This window comes from Bombus terrestris, chromosome 15, assembly GCF_910591885.1.
Source record: "Bombus terrestris chromosome 15, iyBomTerr1.2, whole genome shotgun sequence".
Lineage (NCBI taxonomy): Eukaryota > Metazoa > Arthropoda > Insecta > Hymenoptera > Apidae > Bombus > Bombus terrestris.
Window position 1 is genome coordinate 4,817,387 of NC_063283.1, and position 25,742 is coordinate 4,843,128.

The following is a 25,742-nucleotide window of genomic DNA, read 5'->3' on the forward strand; positions in this document are numbered from 1 at the left end:
ACACAAGAAAATCTTCTCAATACATTCCCATCTAAATAAATATTAAGTTTCGGGTTGCATATTAATGCATAGTCTCGTATCGAGATTAATGCGTGTGAAAAAATAAAAGTTGCTCGATGCTCGACGAAAATGTTTTTATCAATTTTAACGTGTCTTTATGTCATACAAATTTCATAGAAGTCTGAATTGAAACAATTTTGCCATCTGTGGAGGATTCGTTTTAAATATCATATATACAATCGTAGTGTACTTTACTGCATGTGTGCATCACGCAATTCCTACACTAATTAGATACGTATTTTCCTGTACGTAAATTATACTTAATTCTTTAGTTATTTTAGTTCTTTTATGTGACGCTTTTATTGTGTAAAACATTTTAAGTATGTAAATGGATTTATATATAATATATGTATATCATACAAACATTTAAAGTGATCAAAAAGTTTATAATATACGAAATAAGTCTATTATAAGTTTGTTTTAATTACTTAAAAAGTTTTACAGGAACAAATAAATATATACAAAATTAATTAATAAAACATTCAATCGTAAGTAAACGTTATTAAAAAGAATAAAACCTATAAAAACAAATTTTCAATGATTAGTGTTACATACGTAGAATAAATTATTGAATAAAACACTGAATCGTAGGTAGGAGAATGGTTATCAAGAAAATAAAACCTACAAAAACAATTCTCAATGATCATTCGGTGTTATATGATAACATAAACGTGATTGGTGTGTACGCGGCATAAATTTATAACTTGATCATTGTTGACGCATAGCACCGCGAGAGTGCGCATTACTCAGTGAAAAAAAATGGTGGTTATTTGGGTGTAGTCGGACGATTTTCTGCATCACAAATGTGAGTACCGGCTGACTAAGAAGTTACGAGTGCTGTTTGTCAGTGCGTCGCGAAGCTAATATGATCAGGTCGATATCAGAGGTAATGAAACAACCATATAACTGAACAAATATCTTATATATCCGTACGAAATCGCTGATTTTAAGTAGATATTGTTGTTCACGCATCTCCGCATGACAAGTATACTTGCTTGTCTTCCCCATGTATTTTATCAGACAAAAATCATGGATAAATTGGTGACGTTCATAGAGAATGAAAAGATTCGAATTTATTCATAGGTCTCGAAGCTATTCGCCGCCAGACAATGTGTAAAATATGCACTGACGCGATATTTTTGGGATAGATGTCACATTATCTCTTTGGTGGTCTTGACTATATGCGCGCGTACGAATGTGTGCATTTATTTGATTTGCGGTATACGTGTGTAGTACTTCCTCTTCACCCCTTAATACGCATGTGTTCGGCATGCATTGTAACGGTGTGTCCGTGAGATACGTATATCACAGTATATACGTAAGACCTGCTACTTGCTATATACTGTCAACATTTTTCAAGTGACTGTTCCACGATGCTTGACAACATACTGCGATATTTAACGAAGTAAATTTTATTCCCCACCTGTTCACGTTCAATCTCTTTATTTCAACTTATTAATACTTCTTGCAGTTATTTCGTTGAACAAGTTTACGAAATCCATAAGTAATAATAAATACATAAGTGTTCGATTTATTAATAAATAACGAAATATTGTCTAGACGATATATTTAGTATATCTAAAGCACTAATTCTGAGATCGGCTGTCCTCACATTTATTGGCAGTCGACATGATCAACATTAGATTATTGATGTTGTTAAATTTATATAATCCGTCTGGTATATAAAACTGTTTGCAAAGTAGGGATTATAGTGAAACCAGAAGGACTAATACATACATGCAATTCTGCCCTCTGTAAAATAGATTAATTCAAGCTTTATTGATAGAATTCTATTTCTATCACAAAATGTTCTTTTATGTAGTTCTAATTTTGTTTTTCATTCCTTTTTTAAATAAACAATTTACTTCGCTTGTAGTTTTTTGCATATTCGTTACTCGAATAATTTGTAAATTATTTGTGCATTTAACATATGGTATGATGTACATATATAATATAAAATTATTTTAATAAAATTATTAATTTGCATTTAATGCAAACACCCGTAAATTATTAATATTATTTAAAATTACAATAAAATTGTAATGATAAACACAATGAATTAAGCATACATATTTATTAATATTTAAAGTATGTCATATAAAATATTTAAATAGAATGATGTAAAAAAGATGTTTGTTATATATGAGAAATATTAATTTTAAATTATTTTTTTACTCACAACCTTCAAACCATTAATAATAAACAATATTTATAACTTATAAACAAAGTAAATGTATAGCTTGCTTGAAATAATGAATTATTTTTTAATATATATAATATTAAAACAAAATATACTTTAAAATCATCAATCTATTTTGAAAACTTATGTTGAATTAAAAATGAAAGATAAGTTAAAAGATAAATTAAATATTCATATAATATTCAATCAGAACTTCAAAATCAAAAAATTTGTCTCATTTTATAAAAAATAGAAATTATAATAAAGATATTATTATAAACAAAATAAATTCTTCATTTATTTATGAAATTTTTGTCATTAATATTTTATTATTATTAATTACTATTATTAATATCAATATTTTTTCTGTTTTCAGAATCATTTAACTTCTTTGGTATTAAATATTTATTAAGAAATTGAAGTAACAGAGTATATTTGGTAAAGAAAGGAGGAAAAGATCTGTGATGAATATAAGAACCACATACTCTGTGCACTTACATAAATGCATCCAGTATTTTATAATTTGAAAGATAAAGTTAATTAAAGATACTGTTTTTCTAAAAATCTTTATCTAAATCAAACTGAGAGAGAAAATATATATATATATATAAAAATTTATATATATATATATAAATATATATGTACATATATATAAAATAGAAGACAAGGATTTTTATAAAGTGAATTCTTTCATACGTTGGTTATGTGCAATGCCGAGATGCTGCAATGAAAACAAGGCAGTGAGTTCGGTTGGCACTAGTCGGGAACATAATACGGAAGATATTTTGTTAACACAGAGTCGTTCTTTTACAATTGGAAGTCAATTGGAATTAGAGGAAGATCCACCAATTGTTGAGAAATCACACAGAAGAGTAAGGTGTGATCTAAGTCCAGTTCCAACAAATACAAGTACTAATTTGAATATAAAGCTTTTAAGTATTAAGGTAAACTTCTCATAAATTAGTTTTAGATTTATATTTTATCTTTTTATATACATGTTGTTAATTTCGCAAATTTATTACTGAACATTGTTAATATCTCTGTGCACACTTATTATTACATTGAGGATTATAATACTAGTGTATTGATTACAGGCAGATAGAAATAGTCGTCAAGATCAAGTGGAGACTGGATCTGGTGGGTACAGAGAACGGAAGAAAGAAATTAAAAAGAGAGCAGCTATAGGCAATACAGTGCGTGGATTCCTCTCATCTGGCCACAGCAGGCAGGACAGGTATAATGATGTCTGTATCAAAATCATGCTTCTTACATTGTCATTTTTTATCTTCTGTCATTTAATTTCTTTGCTGTAATACATTCTTTGCTTTTCATTTAACTATACATGTTCAATATATATGTATATGTTTAATTTGGAATGCACTTTATAAAGATTGTTCTTTAATATATTATTTTACAGATTCCGTTTTCTAAATAATTATTCTATTACAATACATAATCTGAAACATGTCTCTAAGGAACAGAGTGTTTGTGTACCTCTAACTTTGAATTTTTGAATTATTGAATATAACAAACTATAATAATATATTAAATATTAAAACTATACATGCACAGGAATCTTTTGTATATCTCATCTGTACTGTACATGTACATATTGAAATTATTACAATCTTTAAGAAACATTACTTTAGAAAAATATATTAATTAAAACATTTTATGTGCTAAAATTAATTGGAAAATTAGTGAATGCTGAAGTACTATAAAATCTAATCAAGAAATTTTTTCCACATGAAATTAGAAAATTTCATCAGGAAAAGTATAAATCCCAATATATTTTCAGAATTACTGACCCTGAACTTCAAGTATGAAATTTTATAAGTACTCAAAGGTTAGTAATTATATGATTTACATTATTGTCATACTGCAACATAGAACTATTCAATTATTATTTATTATCATTTAAATGTTCAAGAAAAAATAATAATTTATCAACAACTATTGATTTAGCTTTTTATGTTTTGGATTTTTATCATTATTATAGATTTGTGTATATCTTAAATTTATTTTTCAAACATTTTTCATACTTTTGCCTCCTTTAAGATTAAGTAGTACTTCAAACCATTATTCATAGCATTTCAATATTACATAATATAACGATTTCATAGTTGGTGTGTATGTACGAGTACATTTAGTACAGATGAGGCTAAACATTAATTTCTTAATTTAGATTTACTATTCTTCATAGTTACATAATAAAAGGTATTTGATTGCAAAATATATGTGTGTGTGTAACATTTTCCAATTTTTATCATATTCATAAAACGCAATGTAATACATGAAACATTTCATGATGACAAATATGACTTTAATTTGGTGTAATCATACTTTCTGCTATAGTTTGTATTTATATTTTGTATTACAAAATAAAGGCTTTCTACATACTTTAAACGTAAAATTTAAACTTTGTCTTTTTTTAACAAAGAAAATAATATTTAAAAGAAGAATTTAACAAAAAGAAAAGGAAATATGGTGTAATAATTATGTTGTATATTTAATGATGTTTTAGGTATGAGACAAATAGACAACAATCTTCAGGGGGAAGTGGCCTGTCAAGTTTATGTCCAAAGCTGGTGGCCAGTGGAGGTGGCGGTAATCAGAGTGGGATTAGCCTGGCAGTGGGCCACTTAGCCTCTCAAGAAGGAGTAGGTCCTTGCTCAGTCGTAACCACTCAAAGAATCCATAATCACACACATAATCACAAACGCCAAAGAAAATTATCTATTGTCTCACAAGCTGGCACTAGTGCTCATAGTTCTGGAGATAGAAAAGTATGTTAGAAAACAAAAGATATTTTATATGTAAGTAATATTTTCATATAAGTATAAATTGTATGTTTTTACCTATTTTCTTAGACATCAAATCTAAGCCGTTCCTCTACACCAATTTGCAAAAAACAAGTGCGGACACAAAGGGCTGATCATACGGATTCATTATCGATAACAAGCAACGGAGTCGCCAGTAGTTCACCTTCTTCTAAAAAGAAAGTTTTATCTGCGTTACGAATTTGTGAAAAATCATCATCTCGGAATCTCAATTCACCATCTTTAGATCATGAAAATGATCGCAGTTTTAGCGATGCAGAGGAAGCTATTACAGCAACAGAAAATGTGTTCAATGTGCCAGGTATTTTATACTTGTATTCAGCAACAATTTTTGTATACAGAACGTTTTACAGATTTTACTACGAAGTTCGCTTTTATGTACAGGATCCAGTTCCACACCTTCAACACCACTTAGTCGATTGAAATCAAAAAAATCGGACGAAGATGAAACGAGTGTGGAATACAATATTGGTAAAGAAGGTGCTGATTCCTCACGGAAGCCATCAGACAAAAAAGGATCACTAGATTCCAACGAAGAAAAGACATCTACATTAGAATGTTTCGAATGTTCTAAAACTTCGAATATTATAAGAAAAATATCGGCAAATAGTATCGACGAAGAAATAAGTGCGCAGAATAAGCAAAAAGTAATTTCTACTTCTTCCACAAGTACGAAATCCAGCAATATAAAATCTAGAAACAAATATGTTGCAGAAAAGATGATTGAGCAACACAATAGCAAAAATTTAAAAGGAATAAATATGGAAAAAAACATAAATACAAGTTCGTCCACAGAAACATCTATGAGTTCAGCAACTAATAAAAATAACGAAAAAACCAAACGGAAAACGTCTAACGAAGAGCCGAAATCTACTAATATTGCAGAGAATGAAGACTTAGCTAAAAATTCTGAGAAAAATGTGATAGATGATAAAGATGACACGCAACAAAGTGAAGAAATGGTGAAAAGCTCAAGATTTGTAACATCAAAAGTGTCAGAAGAAATTGTGGAAACTGAGATTAAGGATATAGATGCGCAAAGAGAAGTAGAAGAAGAAGTGACGATATATGATGAAGATGATAATGGCACCAGTATCAGTGATATTGTTGCTACTCAAGCGCTTCATGAATCTCTGAGTAAATTAGGTAAAGTACCACCATTAGATACTGAGTTGAAGAATGTCAAGGATACGAACACCCAAGACGAAACCAAGATGGTAAAAGAAGAAAAAGAAAAGGAAGTCGTGCAAGAAGAAACAGTGGAAGGATTTATTGGTCCTTTACTTGATGAAAATTTTAAAGCAGATGAAAAATTAACACAGAAAACAATGGCTATGGAGGAAGTACGAAATTTATTGATGAAAGTTAAAGTGCAAACTGTTGAAGATGATGATGATGAAGAAAAGGCTATAGGTATATCACCAGATGGTAGATTTTTAAAATTTGAAGAAGAAATTGGTAGAGGCAGCTTTAAGACTGTATATAGAGGTCTGGATACTCAAACTGGTGTAGCCGTTGCTTGGTGTGAATTGCAGGTCAGAAAAATGTGATTGAATGTTTGTATTACTTTTAAACAGATTTGTATATAATTATAACTTTTCTTTTAGGAAAAAAAATTAAATAAGACGGAAAGATTAAGATTTCGAGAGGAAGCAGAAATGTTGAAAGGTTTACAACACCCAAATATTGTCAGGTTTTATGACTATTGGGAAGTTACACTTACACGTAGAAAATATATTGTGCTAGTCACTGAACTTATGACTTCAGGAACCTTGAAAACGTACGTTTTTAAACTCATGAAAAATTTTAAAAATTCCTAATATTATAATTATAATTCTAAATTATTATGCAATTCCATATAGGTATCTAAGACGATTTAAAAAAATTAATCCAAAAGTCGTAAAATCTTGGTGTCGACAAATTTTGAAAGGCCTTAGTTTCTTGCATTCGAGGTCACCACCGATTATTCATCGTGATTTAAAATGTGACAATATCTTTATTACTGGTACCACAGGAAGTGTAAAAATTGGCGATTTGGGACTTGCTACTCTTAAAAACAGGAGTTTTGCAAAAAGCGTTATCGGAACACCTGAATTTATGGCACCAGAAATGTATGAAGAACATTACGATGAATCCGTTGACGTTTATGCGTTTGGAATGTGTATGCTTGAAATGGCTACTAGTGAATATCCATATTCAGAATGTACTGGACCGGCACAAATATATAAACGCGTAGTATCGGTAAATTATTTAATGAACTTTTTATTGTTTATATAGTATTCATTTTTATTCAACGTATCAAACAACATATTAAATAATATTTGTATTATACGCAGGGTGTAAAACCGCAAAGTTACGATAAAGTGGAAAATCCAGAAGTACGTGAGATTATAGAAATGTGCATTCGATTAAAGAAAGAAGAACGGCCTTTAGTTAAAGATCTTTTAAATCACGAATTTTTTGCGGACGATGTTGGCTTAAAATTAGAAATGGTTTCAAGAGATTCAGCCGTAGCAGATGCGGAATTATCACGTGTTGAATTCCGACTTCGAGTATTGGATCCCAAGAAACGTACTAACAAACATAAAGAGAACGAGGCAATACAGTTTGATTTTGACATTCAAACTGATAATGCAGAAGAAGTAGCCTCAGAAATGGCTAAATCTAGCCTTATACTTGAGGAAGATGTCAAGGCTGTAGCAAAAATGTTAAAATCGCAAATCAGCACTTTGTTACGAGAGAGAGAAGAACGTAAAGCCAAAGAAGAAAAGGAACGTTTAGATCGAGAAGCAGATAGTGCTAATACAACCAATGAAAATTTGTTACAACAACAATTATTACTTCAACAAATGCAATTGCAACAGCAACAACAACAGATGCAATCAAATATGAGCATCCAAATGCAAGGTCAAGTACAAATGCAGTTACAACAGAATCAAATACCGTTGCAACAACAACAACAAATGCAAACTGCTGCACAACAACCTCAGCAACACAATTTACAACCACAACAAGTTCAATTGGTTCAACAGCAACCATTAATGCAGCAACAAACGTCTGTTGTTCAGCCACAGCAAGCACAACAAATGCAACAAGTGACTCAGGTTTCACAACAGCAAGTGCAGTACCAACAACAACAATATCAGCAACAGTTACAACAACAATATCAACAGCAGCAACAACAGCAACAACAATTTCCTCAGCATGTTTCACAAAATTTAACTGCTACTTCTTCACAATGCTCTACCCCTCAGACTGTACAGACTCAACCACAATTTCCTCAAGTATCTCAACAAATACAACAACAGCAACATTTGCATCAGCAACAACAGTACATACAACTGAATCAAATGAATGTGCCGCAACAGATGGGTCATCAAATGCAACAACCACAGATACAAATTTTATCACAACCCCAACATATGCATCAGCAAATATCGCAACCTCCACAAGTGCAATATTCTCAACCACAAATACAGCATGTTCAAAATCAGCAGTACTATCAGCAGAATACGGCAGGAACTTCAGGATACAGTACGCAACCCCTATATCAGCAAAATATATCTCAGCAAGTGTATCATTCATATGCCAGCTCAAGTTCCTCTGGCCATGTCGAGATTTTATCATCCAATCAGCCTACAGCCCAAATTTATTCTCATCCAAGTATCCCTCAAAATACAGCACCTCCAACTTCACAGCCTTACATGCAACCACAGCCAGGACAAGTGCAAGCATCTGTACCAACTGGTCTAAATCTTCAGAGTACGTCATCAGCGACTCATATACAAAATACAATAACATCAACAATTCCAAATATGCAAAGTGCACCTACTCTTATTTCGAACAGTGGACATCAATCTCAGCCTCAACAAAATGTCTTAGTTCAAATGAAATATTCGCAAAGTTCTAGTATCCCTACTTCTGTACCTATATCATCTGGGATTTCTGTGGCATCAACAACAGTGTCTCAGCAACAACAGCATTTCATTTCAAACACAGAACAGCTATGTTCTAACACAGAAAGATCATCTTTATCTAAACAAGATACAATGGATTCTGTGCAATCTTTGCCAACGGACGTACCACCTACTATTCAGGATCAAGGAAATGTCTCTAACGTGTCTAACATAAGCACATCTCAAGCAGCAATGCCAAATGAAGGGTAAATATATAAAATTTCAACGATTCTTTAAATAAATATTGTTTAAGAAGCTGACCAATATTTTGTTTATATAGAATAAATCAAGAAAGTGCAGAGAATGTCACTTCATCCGAAAGATCTAGAGTAAAAAGATCCGGTACGAAACGTAAGAAGCCTGGTATCAAATTAACAGTTTTGTCTGTAAGTAGTAATGAGGGACAATCAATGATTGTTGAATGTCAGTTAGATACCAGCAAACAAAAAACTGTGACATTTAAATTTGATAGAGATGATATGGTACCTACTGACATTGCTAATAACCTGGTAAGTAAATAATAGAATTTTATATGTTAATATTTTTATCTTCAAAATTTTTATTATTATTCTATTCTTATTTTCTTCAGGTTGCTGAAAATTTATTGCCACAATCTCAATGTGAAACGTTCGTTGAATTGATAGAAGACATCGTCAAACAGTTACGTTTGGATCCTACACGGGCTTTACCTTTAGTAGCACATGGTCCACCAGATCAATCTGCCGGTGGTAGTCCAGTTACGAGTCGCCGACCTAGAGATCGTGACCACAGTCTTGATACAGCTAAGGTAATGGTTTTCTTTCCATTTTTTCAATTTGTTTTATAGATGTTAATATACTACGAATATAATGAAATTTATACAATTTATCTATAAAGGAAATTCGTTTTCTTTTTTTTCTTTTTTTCTGTTTTTTTTATCAGAGAAACAAATAGAAATAAATTCTGAAATAGAAGTTTTCAACAAAGATCATTGTCATTAGTATTATTACTTAAGAACCTGATACACAAAAGTCCATAATGCATATCATAGGACTATTTTGCTTGTTGTAAGTTCTTTTCTTGAAATAATAGAACCATGTTTCTTATATATTTCATATTAAAATAACGTTGTGGTTATGCTCGAGATGTATATCTCGTGATCCCATAAAAAAAACACAAGGGTGTACCTCCAAGGTATAATTGGTGTGTATCGTTTTGGACGCAGCAGGTGAGACATGGCTCGCTAACTCGTCAAAGCAGCCACCGATCGTCGTACAAAATCCATCGTAGACACCGTTCGGTGAGTTCATCGTCCCCTCTATACCTTATCCTGTTTCCTATATTTCATCGTATAATCGTGGACGTTTGTGCATCCTTTTTGATTCATGATACATTGTGTTCGGACATTTGTGTATCTTTTGAAGTACAGCAATATTATATGACGACATTTCCTGCATATTAAATTCCTCCCATAGGTAATTCGTATAACATAACGGTTAGACTATGGCCAGGGCGTACTTTATACTTTAATTTTTATATATTTATTCTTAATTATATATTACATTTAATTTTTTACTTGAAAATTTTTCAGGAAAATTCACTCTTATGAAGATTATAATTTCCATTAGCAGTATATTACAATACATTTATATATAAGAGAATCCTATATATATATGAAATAATAAACAACATTCATACAACATTCTTTAGAAATGAATGAAATCGTACTTATTTAAATAGATTTTTTTGTAACATAATAGCATTGTAAGATATGCATTCATTATTAAAAATACCTATTTGTGTTTCCCTTTTTAAATTTATTTTAAATATACTTAGTAATGTAACTGACTTATATAACTGTATTTTGCAATAATTATTTCATTTATGCCGCTATTTGGTTTTGTTTACGTGCATTGTAATTATTTTATTGGTAAAAGGTAAACTTTGATAGCTAGATAATTATTTTTTGTATGATTCCAGAGAGACGAAACTTCCAATACTTCTACACCTACGAAATTATTACCGATTGACCAAATTCTTTCTCATATTACGGGCTCCACCTCCATGGATAAGCAACAAAATGTGCAAACTCCTGATAGCCAAATGGGTCCTGAAAACACATCAGCTGAAGCATCTAGAAGATCATCAACCTCTACACAAAATACGGATACATTAACACCGACTAATTTACCAAGCGATCCCACTGATCCAACTCAGGAAACCATAGTTTCTGCAACAGCAGACACAGTGTTAGACGCGCAAAGTATACTTAAAGATGAAACAGCTAAATCAACGTATATCCAAAGTCAAATAACCGATTCGACTGTAAATCAAATAAATGAAAAATCTAAAGAATCCGTCGTTCAAGATACAATGGAACAAGAGAAAGAAATGAATAAAGAGACACACTTTGATCCCATAACTGCAGAAGTAGCTACATTAACTGCGCCACCTCCAGCACGAAAAATTTCTCGTTTTTTAGTTAGCCCTGTAGTTGAACAGAAGATTGTTACAAATGAAGAAGAAGGATCTACTTCTGTAGAAAATACAGATAAATCTAACGTATTAACAGCTCAGCCTAGTTCATTATCGCAATCAAATACGATTGATGAGGGACAAGTAAAACACGATGATCTAGAAGTGAATGTTTTAGAAGCACAAGCTGTGATTCCTGAAAAATCTAATATCGAAGTCGTTGCGCAAAATCCTCAATGTATCGCAGAACAAGTAGACACTGTTCAAACAATTCAACAACCGGTACAACAATCAATTGCTCTTCAAAGTACTGTACAAGGGCAAGCAATCCTACCCATATCACAAATGCAACAGAATGTTAGTGCTGTGCAATCTAGTCAACAAAATGTAATGGTTCCAGGATCAGCAATAACGCATCAATCGCCTCAACAGATACAAGTTATATCTCAAAACGTAGCCATGCCACAAAAGGATCCACAAACTCAAGTTGCATCGAGCGGAATCAATATATCAGGACAATATCAAAATCAATCTATGCCATGCAATATTCTATTACAGCAACAACAAATTCCTATACAACAAAATTTAACGCAAATGCACATTCAACCTGAACATCAGCATCAGGGACAAATGCAAGCTCAGCGACCATTGCAACAATTTCAACATCAACAAATACCGCAACAACATCAACAATATGTGATACTTCCTAGACATATTCCACAATTACAACCAGCCACAATTATAGACGAAAGAAACCGCAGGATTTCTAATATTTCTACAACATCGAACATGTCTACGGATTCTCAAATTTCGGAAGTTGCTAATATGACGGACGATAAGAAGCAAACAATGATCATGCCCAATTTATCGATGCCCCAAACACAACATGTACAATTTATTTCTCAACCAGATGGTCCAAATATCACTCCTTTACCACAGACTGTTTTGGAACCAATCCAACAACTTCAAACAGCACCTCAAGCTACAGTGAATGTCCCAACAAATGTATCTGTACCTGTTTCAGTTCCTGCCCATCAAGCTGTCACTGTAGAAGTTGCTCCTAAAGTTACACTTAAAACTAAAGAAGTTTCATCAACGCTTCCAGATTTAGCACAAAATTTAGCAAATATACTTTCGAACCCGAAATCGAAATCTGTAACTCCTCATTGTTTAACTACCCACGAACCAAGCCAAACTGTAAATATCCCAGGAACTACAATACTCGAATATAAATCTACTCTCCAGTCTGAACAGTATTTTCAACCTATTCAACCAGAAGCAAGTCAAATACAAATACAACCGCAATTACAGCATAATTATCAAGTGAACACAACACAGCAAGGAATTCCACAAACGTTTCAATTTAGTCAACAACCTCATCAAGCTCAAATACCTCTGCAGCAAACAATGCAACTGAATGCAACACATCAGATCGACTCTCAGTTACAAATGGCGCAACAAAATTTTCAACAGAGCAAATGGACTGCTTCTATGAATCAAAATATTATACAGCAATCTGCATCAATCAGACATATTCAACAGATTCAACCACAATCGCAACAAACTATCCCGCAACACGTTATACAAGAAACTCAAAATGTAGAAAGTTGCATTCCTTCCGACCAATCTCAGTTTCATTTAAAGCTCCCTGATCAACAACTCTTAGGAAAAGTATCCGAAACAGAAGTTCAAGAAGCTAATTCAACTGGGTATGTATAGTATATATAATATTGCCGAATGTTTAATACAGGTATGTTTATGCATTAATTTATTTTGTCTATATATTAGGCGTACAAGTTCTGAATATCCTTTATTATCGGAGAACGAAAACTCTAGCCATGATATAACTCCTGAACATACGATCGTTGAATCTGTAGATTCGGTATTATTTACACAAAATCAAGCATTGCAACAACAGCAGCAACAGCAACACCAACAACAGCAACAACATCGAAAACTTAGTCAACAGAATTCACTAGATAAAGTCTCAGATACGACTACTGGAACTAGTGTTCCAGGTGGAACAGGTCCACAAACAATAGCAGATCTCCATCAAAAGCTTGTTCAATTAACAAGTCAGCCGTCCGAAGCGCTTAATGTAGGCACACCTCCTATAAGTTATCCAGCTACTCCTCATAATCACCAGATAGTAGGTGGATATGATGCCTACATGCATTCTTTGCAACAGAAACTTGTTAATATTGGCATGCCAATTTCCACTACACATGGCATAGTAAGTAATTTAAAAAATATAAAGAATTAAATTTTTTTGTATTTTGTATTAATAATATGATAAATAGCAGGGTCCTCTATCACCTCAGACTACAATACAATCGACTACAAACTTGGCTGATTCAAATGTTCCAACAAGTGTGGAAAGTTCTGTTTTAACTCAAGAAAGCTCAATTCAACAACTTACGCTTTCTCAAACTGTAGGTTTTATGTTAAGAACGTTATATACATTCGTCTTGAAAGATTCAAATTAATAAAATGAAAATATAAAATTTTCTTATGTTCAGCATGTAGATTGCTCTCTCGATAGTCCAACTCCAACACCTGGAGGGGCTCCTGTAGGGTCTGAAACTATGAGTCCGAGTAAAGAGAGTATAAAAGTTCGAATCCAAAGACCGGGATCTCGTCTCCAAGAATTAGAACAAGAATTAGCAAAAATTCACAGAGGATCAATTCCAGCAACAGCTTCTCCACAACCTTTAACACCGCCTGTATCCATCAGTTCTGTTCCGCCGTCGTCCGTTGGTTCTATTCAGCTGCAACCATCGTTACAGTCTACTCAAAGTTTATTGACTACTGTTCCACCTGTAACTGCTGTACCTGTTGCTACTGTTACTCCCAGTGTCTTTACATCACGCTCTGATACGAACACTCCAGTGCAAGTAGAATCTCAAGAAAATGTTTCTGAGGTACATATAGAGTATATTTAAGTATAGTAAATTTTGGTATTTTCAACGAGCGTTCTCAAAAAATAACTAACTAATTTTAATAGAAGGTTAGTACAACACAACCTGTTAGAAAAATATCAAGATTCGTGGTTTCCAAGGTCGCAGGTCCTCCTAGTAATGCTGCTACACCGATTCAACAACATACCGATATGTCAAAAAATCAAACAGAAGATTCGAAGGTTTATCATATAGATGACACACAGGGTAAGTATTCTAAAGATCAATGAAATAGATACATTTAGAAATGTTCAAAAATTAAATATTCATGAATTACAGGTACGCCAGTACAAATAACTCACAGCCGTGAAGGTTCTCTTCCACCTACGCAAATTACTCAGCCTATTAATGCTCCTGTCGTAGAAGTAAATACATAGCTTTTATCAAATATATGTTTAATTAATTTATGTGCCATTAATCCAACTATTAATATTATTTATAGCAAGCAGAAAAAGATGAGAGATTTTGGACATTAACACCAAGTGAAGAATATCAATTGCTTATAAAAAAGTAGGTTTACATCTATAAAAATTTCATCTTACAATTTTATAATAATTAAAAATTAACTTCTTTTATTTCTCTCTATATATAGGCAAACTATGGAATTGGAATCCCTGCAAAGAAGACACAGAGAAGAATTGGAACGATTTCAACAGCATCAATTGCAACTATTAATTCAACAGCAACAGCAAGCAAGTGCACTTCATCAACATCACCATCAACATCATCCAGTGCTTTATCATACTGTTACGACTAGTGTGCCAGGTTAGTAATTAATAGTAACTTTAAAAAACTATTTTATACATCCCATTTCAATTATTATATTTCATCTTCCCTTGTAATGACATAATTCTTTTCCTAACAGGACAAACTAGACTTCCAGGTACAGAAGACTATTTAATGTTTAACACAACGCCCCAAACTCCTTTACAAAAAGCTCCAAGTAATTATCCAGATACCGATGAAACATTACGATTAGCTATGCAGAAATTGAAGCAAACTCCTTTGCAACTACAACCACAACAGGCGGCAACTGGAATACCACACGCTTATGTTATTCCAATTCCAGTAGTGCCTTCTGAAACTATGCAAAACGTGTCTACTCAACAACCTACTAGTTATACAAGTGAACTAACTGAATCTCTAGAGCCAGCACATAATCCGACAATTATAAATTCAACGCAATATCAGTTCACGCCTATATTACCAGATGGAACAAATTATGCAGTATCCTCTACTGGATCATTAGTTACACCTATACCGATATCAAGTTCAACGGGAAGTGGAGGTTACATCCAGTATCACGATAATCAAACATTATCAAATTTTCAAACATTTAGTTGCACACCACATGGCGGTTTCTTTTTACCAGCTGGCTATCGGCTAATATACGCTCCTTCTGGTGGAACGTCTCAGTCGCAGCCAGCTACACCAGCTACCCCACATATAGGAAATTCTCATGACGGTACACCGCCGGCAGAACCTTTGCACGCTGCAAATGTTGACAATTCAACAGCTCCACCTTCCCATACCGATCAATAACGTAATCTTCAGCAAGTTATGATCTATATTTTTCGATTTACTCATTTTCGTAATACATTCTTTATTTAAACGTGTTGCCCTTATCCACTAGTATGAGAATCATGCATTATTACAATTGTTATTCTATTATAGTTTTGCTAATACCTATTGCTACCCTCGTCTTCGTGGATATGTATGCGAGGAGATGCGAATGAAAGTATTTAGGATGTATTTGATATTGTAACATCCGTGCGTATCGCTAAAATATTCTCGTTATCTGTGCATCAGCATATTAATTATTTGATATGTGCCTCGCAGCAAAATTAAAACTCTCAATTCGTACACGGAGAATATTTTGAATGAACGAATTAAGCTTCTGGACAAAAAAAAACATAGGAAAGAAAAAGAAATAAAATATTGAAATTGAGGATAGAGGCCTTTACATGTACTGTGCTTATATCTTATTGTAGTAAATATCCTTCTTTAGTAAAAATGCTTATTGAAAGACTTTTTCTGCTCTCAATTTATTGATAGCACAGTCCACATTAGTACAGGCCTCAGCTAGTCTTACAAATGATGGCATACAGCCATTCTGCTCGATATATATGTATAACTGTTAATGTATACTGAATGCTTCGGAGAGAGAATGTATGTTTACGTGTGCATGGATGTGATTGCAGGAGTCAGACAGAGAAGAAATATGATTAATATAGTCACTGTTATGCTTTAATGTATTTCTAGCGATTTTACCTATTTCAATTAAAAAAAAAGTCATGTGTTACTAGTTAGCAGTTTCATGTATCTTATCTAATATTATATCAACTATTATCTTTTTTAGACTTGATTGTGAATATTTTTATTATTGCATATTTAATTTATCGAAGTTTATTTCATTTGAATTGGCATTTCATTTACAATACGTTCTAAAATACATTTGCACAATCCATTCCTTTGAATATTTTAGGAATTTTTGTTATTTAGCACTTCAATTTCTGATAAAATGGTGATGAAAATAATGGTAATCATCATAGATATTGAGAATCTAATTAAGAAAAAAAGAAGCTCAATAGGAACATGACATATGTATGAAATTCATACATGTTTTAACAATATCAAAAATAAAATAATCTAGTGCTTGTGTTACATCCCAAAAAATATATTTTAAATTTTCATCTGTGCTATCACATATTGCATTTTGCAATATAGTTAAGAATAGCTTATTTGTATAACTACAAATATTACTGCTGTTTATTGGTGATTATAATGTTATCTTTATTTCGTTCAAATAATTGCAGTTCGCGTCGTTTTTAATGTTGCGATTTACTACTGCTTTAAGCATGAATTTATTATTATCAGTATTAGAATTTCGAAAACTATTTTAAAATTTTAAATATGAAGTTTTTTCTTGTAATTTCCAAGTTATTCATACTTGATCATGATATTATATTAAACTACACTCAATTGTTTCATATACACATATGTTTTATTTCTAAGTTTTGCATACCATAATTCCGTTATTTCGTTTTCCACTTTATTTGGGAGAAAATATAATTATACCTTTAAATCCAGTTAATCCACCTGGTAATAAATTCATGTGGCTGTTGAACGAAACATTATAATATAGGTAATTGTATGTATTTCTTATGGAAATGCATTGCAATTATTCTTATATAGTTACTTTTAAATAAATTTATTAGATAATACTCAAAGAAAATGCATAACATGTAATACTTAATGTACATATTATTCATTTACTGTTAGGTGGATTGGCTTTTGATAAAGATGCAGCTTCTATGTTTGTTAATAAAAGCTGAGTATATGAAGTTTCTAAAATAAACTATATTTAAATGTAATAATTTACAGTGATATAGTTTGGTAAAAATTGATTTTTAATTTCTTAAACTTATTCATTGAATGTGATGAAATGCATGAAATAAGACAATAGAAATGAATATTATTTCATTAGCAGCATTGCAACGGACTACTTCCTTCCAAATATATTTTACACAATGTGATTTTAAATATACATAGTATTATAATGATAATGATGATGATATAATTGGAGTAAATTTTTGTAAAACATTATTGTTGTTTTACCAAAGAATACCAAACCGCATTGTTACATACAAGAAAAAATCACAATATGAATTCATCATAATTCTCTTCTACTAATATGGCATCTAACTTGATGGAATTGAACAACTTAGTACATTCAGACATAGGTATTACAATATATTTTTCAGAAAATATGACAAAAAAACAAGTAAATCATATTTTGCTACCTTTAAAAGATTCACTCATAAAGTCTTAAATATTGATGGATCAGAATTTAATGAACTAATTTATTAAAGTTATTTAATTTATTTAACAGATTCATATAATTAATTTTCAAGCATATATAGATAATTTGTTGATTTATATATATATATATATATATAGTATGTACTGTATAAGCATACTGTTCTAAACATATGAATATATCGTATGATATTTTAGAAATGCAATTGTGAAAAACACATCTTTCTTGTGTTACATTTTGCTTTTTCAAATTTCGAATGTAAAAAAACAAAACTTGACTTGAATAATAGAATGAATTAAATTTATCTATAAATTACCCTTAAAATTACACTGTACAAAAATTTGAAGCTCACTAATTAGAGCATATAAAAAAAGCTTTTTAAAAGAATTGTATGTAACTATTACAGGAAGGTTTAATTATGTTCTAAAATATCTTGTACTAGTGTTTAATTACCTTGCTTGTAATAAAAATGAAAAATATGAAAAAAGTTTAGACAAAAATAATCGAAGAGCTTTTCCTGTGCTAACTAGTGTATAAGTTCATACATGCTTTAAAATTTATGTAATCTATGTTGTGTGAAATTCTATAAGAAATTTTGTAAAGACTGATTAGATATGCATCAGCATTCAATAGATTGCAAAAAAAAAACAAAATTAATTTAAACCATTCACTGTATGGGGAAAAAGTTGTAACTAATAGAGATATATAGAAATTAATACAAAGAAACCTGAAATAATTTAGATTCAACTCAGAATAATATTATCTTCCATTCCTTACTTGAAAAGTAATTACATCAAAATGTAGTTTGTGATGTTAATTGATACATTGTATATTTGTGAAATTTATGAATATATTATGTAGACAACAACACAACTTTTTTAATTAGTATTGCATGTACTATATTTTTAAACAATATTTTTCTATGTCACATAATTAATTCTAAACATATTAAATTATAAATTTATTGAAATTCTTTTACATGAGTTCTGTTAAATTTAAATTATCTATTGCAAAGATTATAAAGAAAATTAAAAAATAGTATATCTTTAACAAATGATTGTTTCAATAATGATATCTACATATCATTACCATTTTTATTTACATTTGTTTAATAATTATCTTACAATAATAGTATAGTAGATATAAAAATAGCTTGTGGCGACAAAGATGTTACCTTATATTTATATTGATTAAATTATAGAAATTTCATTATAAAAAACTTTTAATTTCTGTTAGTTTTAAAGCAATCTTTATATAAATTTTATATTATCAAACATATTCAAAACAGTCACTTCAGGCATTTTCTTCATTAATTCTATATGTATTGAATAGCCTGCAATTTAAATGAAATAAGTTACTAATGAATCATGCAAAATCAATGAAATAAAACAATTCACTATATAAAGCACAAAAGAATTATTCATTATTTTATTAGAAAACAAGAAGATCATATTGAAATAAAAATTATTAAATGAATTAAATAAGTAAATTGACCAAAATAACCAATTGTGTGTATTATGAATAAACTATGGATATTTACGAACCACAAAAATAGGACCCAAATAGAAACTTCTTTCATTTCTTAAATACTATAAGGAGTATTTTATTTTGAATATCTTTTATATTTTTGTACAATATATAAAATAAAGTAAATAAAAGCATAAAAATGCGCAGTATAGTTATGAATAATTGCAGGATCAGACAACTTTTATTAAAATATCTTTTTAATGATTGTTCATATTTTTACAACAAAGGATTAGAGAGACGATATACTTACGATTAATGGAGTTGTGAAGTGCTTATAACAATTATGCTATTGCTTCCATACGATTTCGATGCCGTGCGTAAGCACCCATACAGGCAAAAAATCCAATGATTCCAATAATCAATCCAATGATCAATGCTAAGGTATCTCCAAAATCAAAGCTGGACGAGGCCATCGCAAAATTAAATGTCGTAAAAATAACAAGCAAAAGATAAAACCACATTTTTGCAATATAAAAAAAATTTGATTATTCGATATGATAAATAACCTTCACGATGATAGGTTTTAGTAAACACTACACTTGTACGATAAGATTCACATATCTTGCGCGTTTATTAAATCAACTTTCAATTCGCTACAAGTTACTATTATTTTTTTTACTTTGTTACATCATACACACAAAATGAATAAATCTTTATTTATCAGATTTTCATTCGATGATCAAACTAGTATTGTTTAGTCATTTCCTTGATTTTAAAACGTAATACAACGGTTAACATTATGATCCAAATTTGACAATTACAAACTATACAGTTTCTATATTAAATTTTCGTTTCTTTAACATTATCAAAGTTAATTATCTAAAATATAAAGTCATTATATGTATATAATAAATGATACTTTGCGTTTAACAAAATTTTATTATAAATACAACATGTATATATGAGAATAAATAAAACGTCAATTTTAAAACGATATTGAATAGATATCATTAAAAAATATATTTTTATAAAATGCCTGTTTTCTGCATGTACTTCCATGTGTCTTATTTCAGAACATATGCATATATCAAATACATGTAACTTTTATACCAAATATTTAGTTTTGCTTAATTTATATACAAAATTCCATATATCATTTTAAGAACTTTATCTAGTTTTTTTTGGTTATTATAAAACAATTTAAATGTTTTCAGGAAAAGTAAATTTCTTTAAAAATTTTATATACATGTTCCCTTTTTTACAGGGAAAAAGCCTACAGAAAATATATTACAAATGTGGGATAAAATATGTTATAATACATTTATATTTTATACTATAGTACAGTAGTATTAGATCACAGACATAAATGTCTATGTATTAGATAATATTGTATATGTAGTATAGTATAGTTAAGTATTATAGTACAGTACACTATATAATATACTTATAGTACACAATATACACCAAAAAATATATACTATGCTATAAAATATAACTAGACATTTAAGAAATGACACATACTTTCCAATTATTTTTGAGGTTTTGAAAATTTTTGTAAATATTTCCCTAACAATAGTTGCCCAATCAAAAGACATATTCTGCTCATAATGTTCAGATCAGCCTATTTACGAATACAACGAAGGCAACCTATTTTGACAAAGATAAAGATGTATCTGTGCGATGTTTAAGGTGGCGTCACTTGCTTACTGGGGAAAGTATAGAGAGAAATATTACATTGGCGCGTATCGACCGAGCAAAAACAGTTTTTCCCCTCATCGCTTACACATTTCAACTATTTGACACAGGTAGAGTGAATAAAACTGTACGAATATTTGTTCGTTTCTTAAATGAGATTTTTCACATTTTAATATATTAGCATATACCTTTTTCGAAGGGATAATCGTTGCCGTTTTGTAGCCATTTTGCTATCCGTTGATAAATACAAGACATATTCGTACCGACTGGTGAACCGCGTACCTCTTGTCACATATAAAATGCTAATGCTTATTTCAATGTTTTGACCGATCTTCGTCTACAAACCTTTTCTTTTTTTTTTTAAACACAATACTATATCAAAGAGTGTATACGTGTAACAAGTACATGCACAATCACGCACGATACAGAATATCCAAATGCTGTGTAAATCAATTTAAAAGCGAATAGACGTGAAGGACACAATCGCATTTATATTTTTCTTTCGATATAATTCTTTAATATTGTTTGTACTTTATTTCACTATGTGATTGAAAAAGATGTATATAATATTATGGTTTTGATAGATATGTCTTTTATATATACAGAAAACTTAAAGAATAATAAAGTATATATTTTTGCAATGTATAAGGCAACATATTTATGCACTCTATAAAAAAGGTATGTCCTAATTGTTAAAAATTATAAAGTAAATGCTATGCTTTTTAGTATATGTGTCATATATATCGATTATATATATTATTGCATATATAATAAATATATGCTTGAAAAGTAAGGAGCATATATTTAAAGTGTTATCGATTGTATTATTATTTTTATTTTAATAAACAAATCATTTTTTAAATATAAAGCTTAATTTTTTGTGTTTTATATTGTTACATTTTGATGTAATTTTAATGATTATAAATACTTATATTTGGTTTTTGATAAAAGTCAGTTTAAAGATAATTAAATAACATTTAAGTAGTTTGCTTTCTTTTTGAGATACTGTGAATTGTGATATATACAATAAATCTAAATAGTATGTTTTTTTAAGTGCCACTTTTTGGACATCAGAATTTAGAACCAAATCTATTATGGAACTGTCACATGAAATATTGGATACAATAGATATTAACGATGACAAAGATGTGATGGAAGTATTGAAGCATGCGATCACAGAAGAAAACATTATAGTAGAATCAGAAACTACAGAAGATTCTGTAGAAACGGAAATAGAAGAAATTATAGAAATAATAGAAGAAATAGAAGAGGACAAAGAAGAATCACCACAGGATGACATTATTCTTATTGAAAATAATAATGGAAAAATTAAACCAGAGATGGAAGTCTATGCTTTTGACGAAGATAGTTCTATGTTTAAGACACATACTGATAATGAACACGAGAAGAAAGAACAATATGATAAAAGCAGTAATAAGCAAGTTATAGCATATGATGTAGATGAAGATTGGCAAGACGAAGATATGGAAGAAGAAGAGTATGAACTGAAGTTTGGACAGAATTCTAATGTATTAAATCACTGCACAGAATCTTTGCAAAGTCAAAGAATACTAAGCAGTGATAAAAAATATGTAAATAATCAAACAACCACTTTACCATTACAAACAAATAAAACAGAATCCAGGGATAATGTAGAATCTTCAGACAAGGTAGAAAAATCTAAATTAAGCCTAGAGTTTAAAAATAATATGAATAGCGACGAAAATATTGATAATAATATAAATCATGAGATTGTAAAGAATGTTGAGAATAATCTATTATACACTGTTCTTGGTACAAAGAAGCAAAGTTCAGTAAAAACATTTCAGGCAGATAAACTGTCGGATACTCATTATATCAAGGTTTGTATTACCAAATTGTTTCATTATACATAGTTGCTATTATTTGTCTGTATAAAAGTAATAGTTTTATTTTTAGATGGAACAACTTGACGAAAATACTATACCAGTTGGAGGGACAATTTATTATGAAGCAGATAATATAGAAACATTGTATGTTGCACAAACAGTAGATGATAGTGAACAGTATTATGATACTGTAGCAATGGAAAATGAAGAACAAGTATGGGAAACAATTAATTCAGATACCAATCAAAGCCAGGAGAAAGAAAATTCTCAGGTATTAATTTAAAAACTGAATGTTTAAACTTATTTCTTTGTTTTTCTTCATTTACTAAATAAATTTTCATTAAATTTTCATCCATTTTAAATTTTAGGATCAAATATTTTTACATGAAGATGAGGATGGTCAATTATACTTCAAAGATGAAACTGGTACTTTACAGCCAGTGTATTTGACTGAAGATGGACATTATGCTATTGCAGAAAACAGTGATGGTTATGAATGCAAAGAATCACAAATGAAATCTGACCAGAATGCTAGACAAATAGATGAAGAATCTTACTCTATGCCAGATAGTGAACTTAAATCTACTCATAATAATAAACAGGTATTTGTAATAAATTCTAAAACGTGCAGTATCAAAATCATTTTCCTATTTTCATCAGTGTTACTTTTCAGAACTCTATAATATCTGCTGCTGAGCTAGATAACGAAGATAATACTGTGACTATATCTCTGATAATATCTGAGGATGAACATGGACAAAAAAGAACTCAAGTTATTATACCAACAACGGATAACTTAAAGTGTGATATTTGTAATAAAAGCTTTAAAACGTCGTTCCAATTACTTCGACACAATAGACTGAAACACGCTCGGGAAGAAGATATTACAACCAGAAATTTCCCGTGCGATTTATGTCCTAAAAGGTAATTCTTTATATAAATTAAATTTGTTTTATTAGTTATAATAATAATAATCAATTTTTTTATTCGCATTTCAGATATCCAGATCAAAATTCTTTAGCTCGACATAGAAAGACTCATACTGGTGACCGACCATTTCAGTGCCTCGAGTGTCATAAAAACTTTCCAACATCTACCGCTCTACGTCGTCACTTGACACTTCATAATTCACAATCTCGACCTCTTCCGTGCATTTACTGCGGTCGCCGCTTCGTAGATAAAGCTAGTCTGGTTAAACACGAGCAGTCGCATTTGGCTGGTGATCAGCGGACCCACACATGCGATGTATGTCATAAGTCATTCTTACATGCAACTGATCTGAGTCTACATAAAAAATATCATGATCCTGATAAGAAATTTGACTGTGAGGTTTGTGGTCGAGAGTTCAACAGATTGAACAATTTGCAGAGACATATGATGGTACATCAACAAGTACGTATGATCAATACGATCTTAGTGTTTAAATTGTTCGGGTCTCGTAAGAAAAAGAAATGTTTCCATATACTTTTTGCCATTTCTCTCATATTTTCTGCAACTTGTACGTACTACGTAAAATTAAGGAATTTATATAATATAATAGGAGTTGAAATATCTTAAATTATATAATTATAGGTGTTCTCAACTCTTTTAAAAGTAGTAATTTAATTATAATGTATGGTATTTCTTTTATTTCCACATTTTAGCAAGGGGCAAACGAGGAAATACTTTCTTGCGACGTATGTGGCATCACCTATAAATTCATGAGTTCGTTGACGAGGCATATGGTGACGACACATATGAATCCAGAAAAATTAAGGCAACAAGCGGAAGAACAACGAAGGAAGCGTGAAAATAATTATCGTCGTTATCTAGAAAATCGAAAAATGTACGAAACTCAACATTCAGGAGGATACGGAACAAAACGGAATTATCACAACACACGTATACTTAGTGGAAGTAACGACGAAGCAGCTTGATTTGCATTTTCAAATCACTCGATGACCGCTAAGAAAAATACCATAATAAAATCATAGTTTTTCAAAATAAAGAGACATAAATATGATAAATATTTGCATATAACATAGGGATATTCCTCTATTACTTTCTTCGCTATAAATAATTGAATAGGTAAATATTAATTTAATAAATATATGAATTGTGTAGTGTTTGAAATATTCATGTATCTTTATAAAAATTCAGGTATATGCTTTATAGAAAAATATAGCATACGTATATGTGTTTAAAATAGAATATGTATATATAAATACATTTCATTTTTATTGTACACTAGGTATTTACATTGTAGATACAATTGTTATTAGTAACGTTTTAATATATACATATTTTATTGTAATTTTCATGTAATTATAGTCGTGTAATGTAGGTAAGTACAAAATATTGTAAGAGTAACAAAAGAGAAAGTTTATAAATCAAATTTTTCGTACGAATGTCTCTTAATATGGGTCATTATTATTAAAACTAAAAGATAGCTAAAAATAATTTTTTT

The 25,742-nt window shown here is 30.4% G+C and overlaps 2 protein-coding genes and 2 long non-coding RNA genes across 17 annotated transcripts; 2 read left to right on the plus strand and 2 right to left on the minus strand.

The window, feature by feature from the left end:
• Positions 1–77: 77 nt before the first annotated feature.
• LOC100652059 (protein split ends) lies at positions 78–16,748 on the plus strand. 10 transcript variants are annotated; one of them, XM_048412444.1, is made up of 22 exons: positions 78–305; positions 652–946; positions 2,616–3,183; positions 3,334–3,473; positions 4,764–5,025; positions 5,110–5,380; positions 5,464–6,614; positions 6,687–6,859; positions 6,942–7,320; positions 7,416–9,241; positions 9,316–9,544; positions 9,625–9,822; positions 10,240–10,314; positions 10,995–13,198; positions 13,278–13,722; positions 13,790–13,921; positions 14,009–14,410; positions 14,497–14,653; positions 14,726–14,811; positions 14,889–14,956; positions 15,039–15,211; positions 15,312–16,748. In XM_048412444.1, exons 3-22 carry the CDS (start codon positions 2,950–2,952, stop codon positions 15,986–15,988), a joined length of 9,282 nt encoding a protein of 3,093 aa, XP_048268401.1. In that variant the 5' UTR covers positions 78–305; positions 652–946; positions 2,616–2,949; the 3' UTR covers positions 15,989–16,748. The 10 variants fall into 10 exon arrangements, with proteins under 10 accessions (XP_048268401.1, XP_048268402.1, XP_048268399.1 ...); XM_048412445.1 differs by having other exon boundaries at positions 14,548–14,653; XM_048412442.1 differs by having other exon boundaries at positions 13,793–13,921; positions 14,494–14,653.
• Positions 3,579–5,230, minus strand: LOC125386386. The gene is made up of 2 exons (XR_007226482.1): positions 5,098–5,230; positions 3,579–5,011 (listed from the first exon to the last, which is right to left on the minus strand). It is a non-coding gene; the product is annotated as an uncharacterized LOC125386386 (long non-coding RNA).
• Positions 16,749–19,320: 2,572 nt separating the features above from the next.
• Positions 19,321–21,252, minus strand: LOC100652176. The gene is made up of 2 exons (XR_132301.4): positions 20,044–21,252; positions 19,321–19,599 (listed from the first exon to the last, which is right to left on the minus strand). It is a non-coding gene; the product is annotated as an uncharacterized LOC100652176 (long non-coding RNA).
• Positions 21,253–21,401: 149 nt separating this feature from the next.
• On the plus strand, positions 21,402–25,679 carry LOC100651937 (zinc finger protein 425). Of its 5 annotated transcripts, none has more exons than XM_003401502.4 (7): positions 21,402–21,538; positions 22,483–23,290; positions 23,367–23,567; positions 23,665–23,898; positions 23,970–24,220; positions 24,295–24,688; positions 24,940–25,679. In XM_003401502.4, exons 2-7 carry the CDS (start codon positions 22,523–22,525, stop codon positions 25,210–25,212), a joined length of 2,121 nt encoding a protein of 706 aa, XP_003401550.1. In that variant the 5' UTR covers positions 21,402–21,538; positions 22,483–22,522; the 3' UTR covers positions 25,213–25,679. The 5 variants fall into 5 exon arrangements, with proteins under 5 accessions (XP_003401550.1, XP_012172828.1, XP_012172829.1 ...); XM_012317438.3 differs by having other exon boundaries at positions 24,295–24,625; XM_012317439.3 differs by having other exon boundaries at positions 24,295–24,541.
• Positions 25,680–25,742: the final 63 nt, after the last annotated feature.

Coding starts and splice junctions, on each gene's coding strand:
- LOC100651937 (XM_003401502.4), top strand. CDS start 22,523: ATGGAACTGTCACATGAAATATTGGATACAATAGATATTAACGATGAC. Junction 23,291..23,366: donor CGGATACTCATTATATCAAG/GTTTGTATTACC, acceptor TTTTATTTTTAG/ATGGAACAACTTGACGAAAA. Junction 23,899..23,969: donor CTACTCATAATAATAAACAG/GTATTTGTAATA, acceptor GTTACTTTTCAG/AACTCTATAATATCTGCTGC.
- LOC100652059 (XM_048412440.1), top strand. CDS start 2,950: ATGCCGAGATGCTGCAATGAAAACAAGGCAGTGAGTTCGGTTGGCACT. Junction 5,026..5,109: donor ATAGTTCTGGAGATAGAAAA/GTATGTTAGAAA, acceptor CTATTTTCTTAG/ACATCAAATCTAAGCCGTTC. Junction 14,411..14,493: donor CTCAAGAAAATGTTTCTGAG/GTACATATAGAG, acceptor TAATTTTAATAG/AAGGTTAGTACAACACAACC.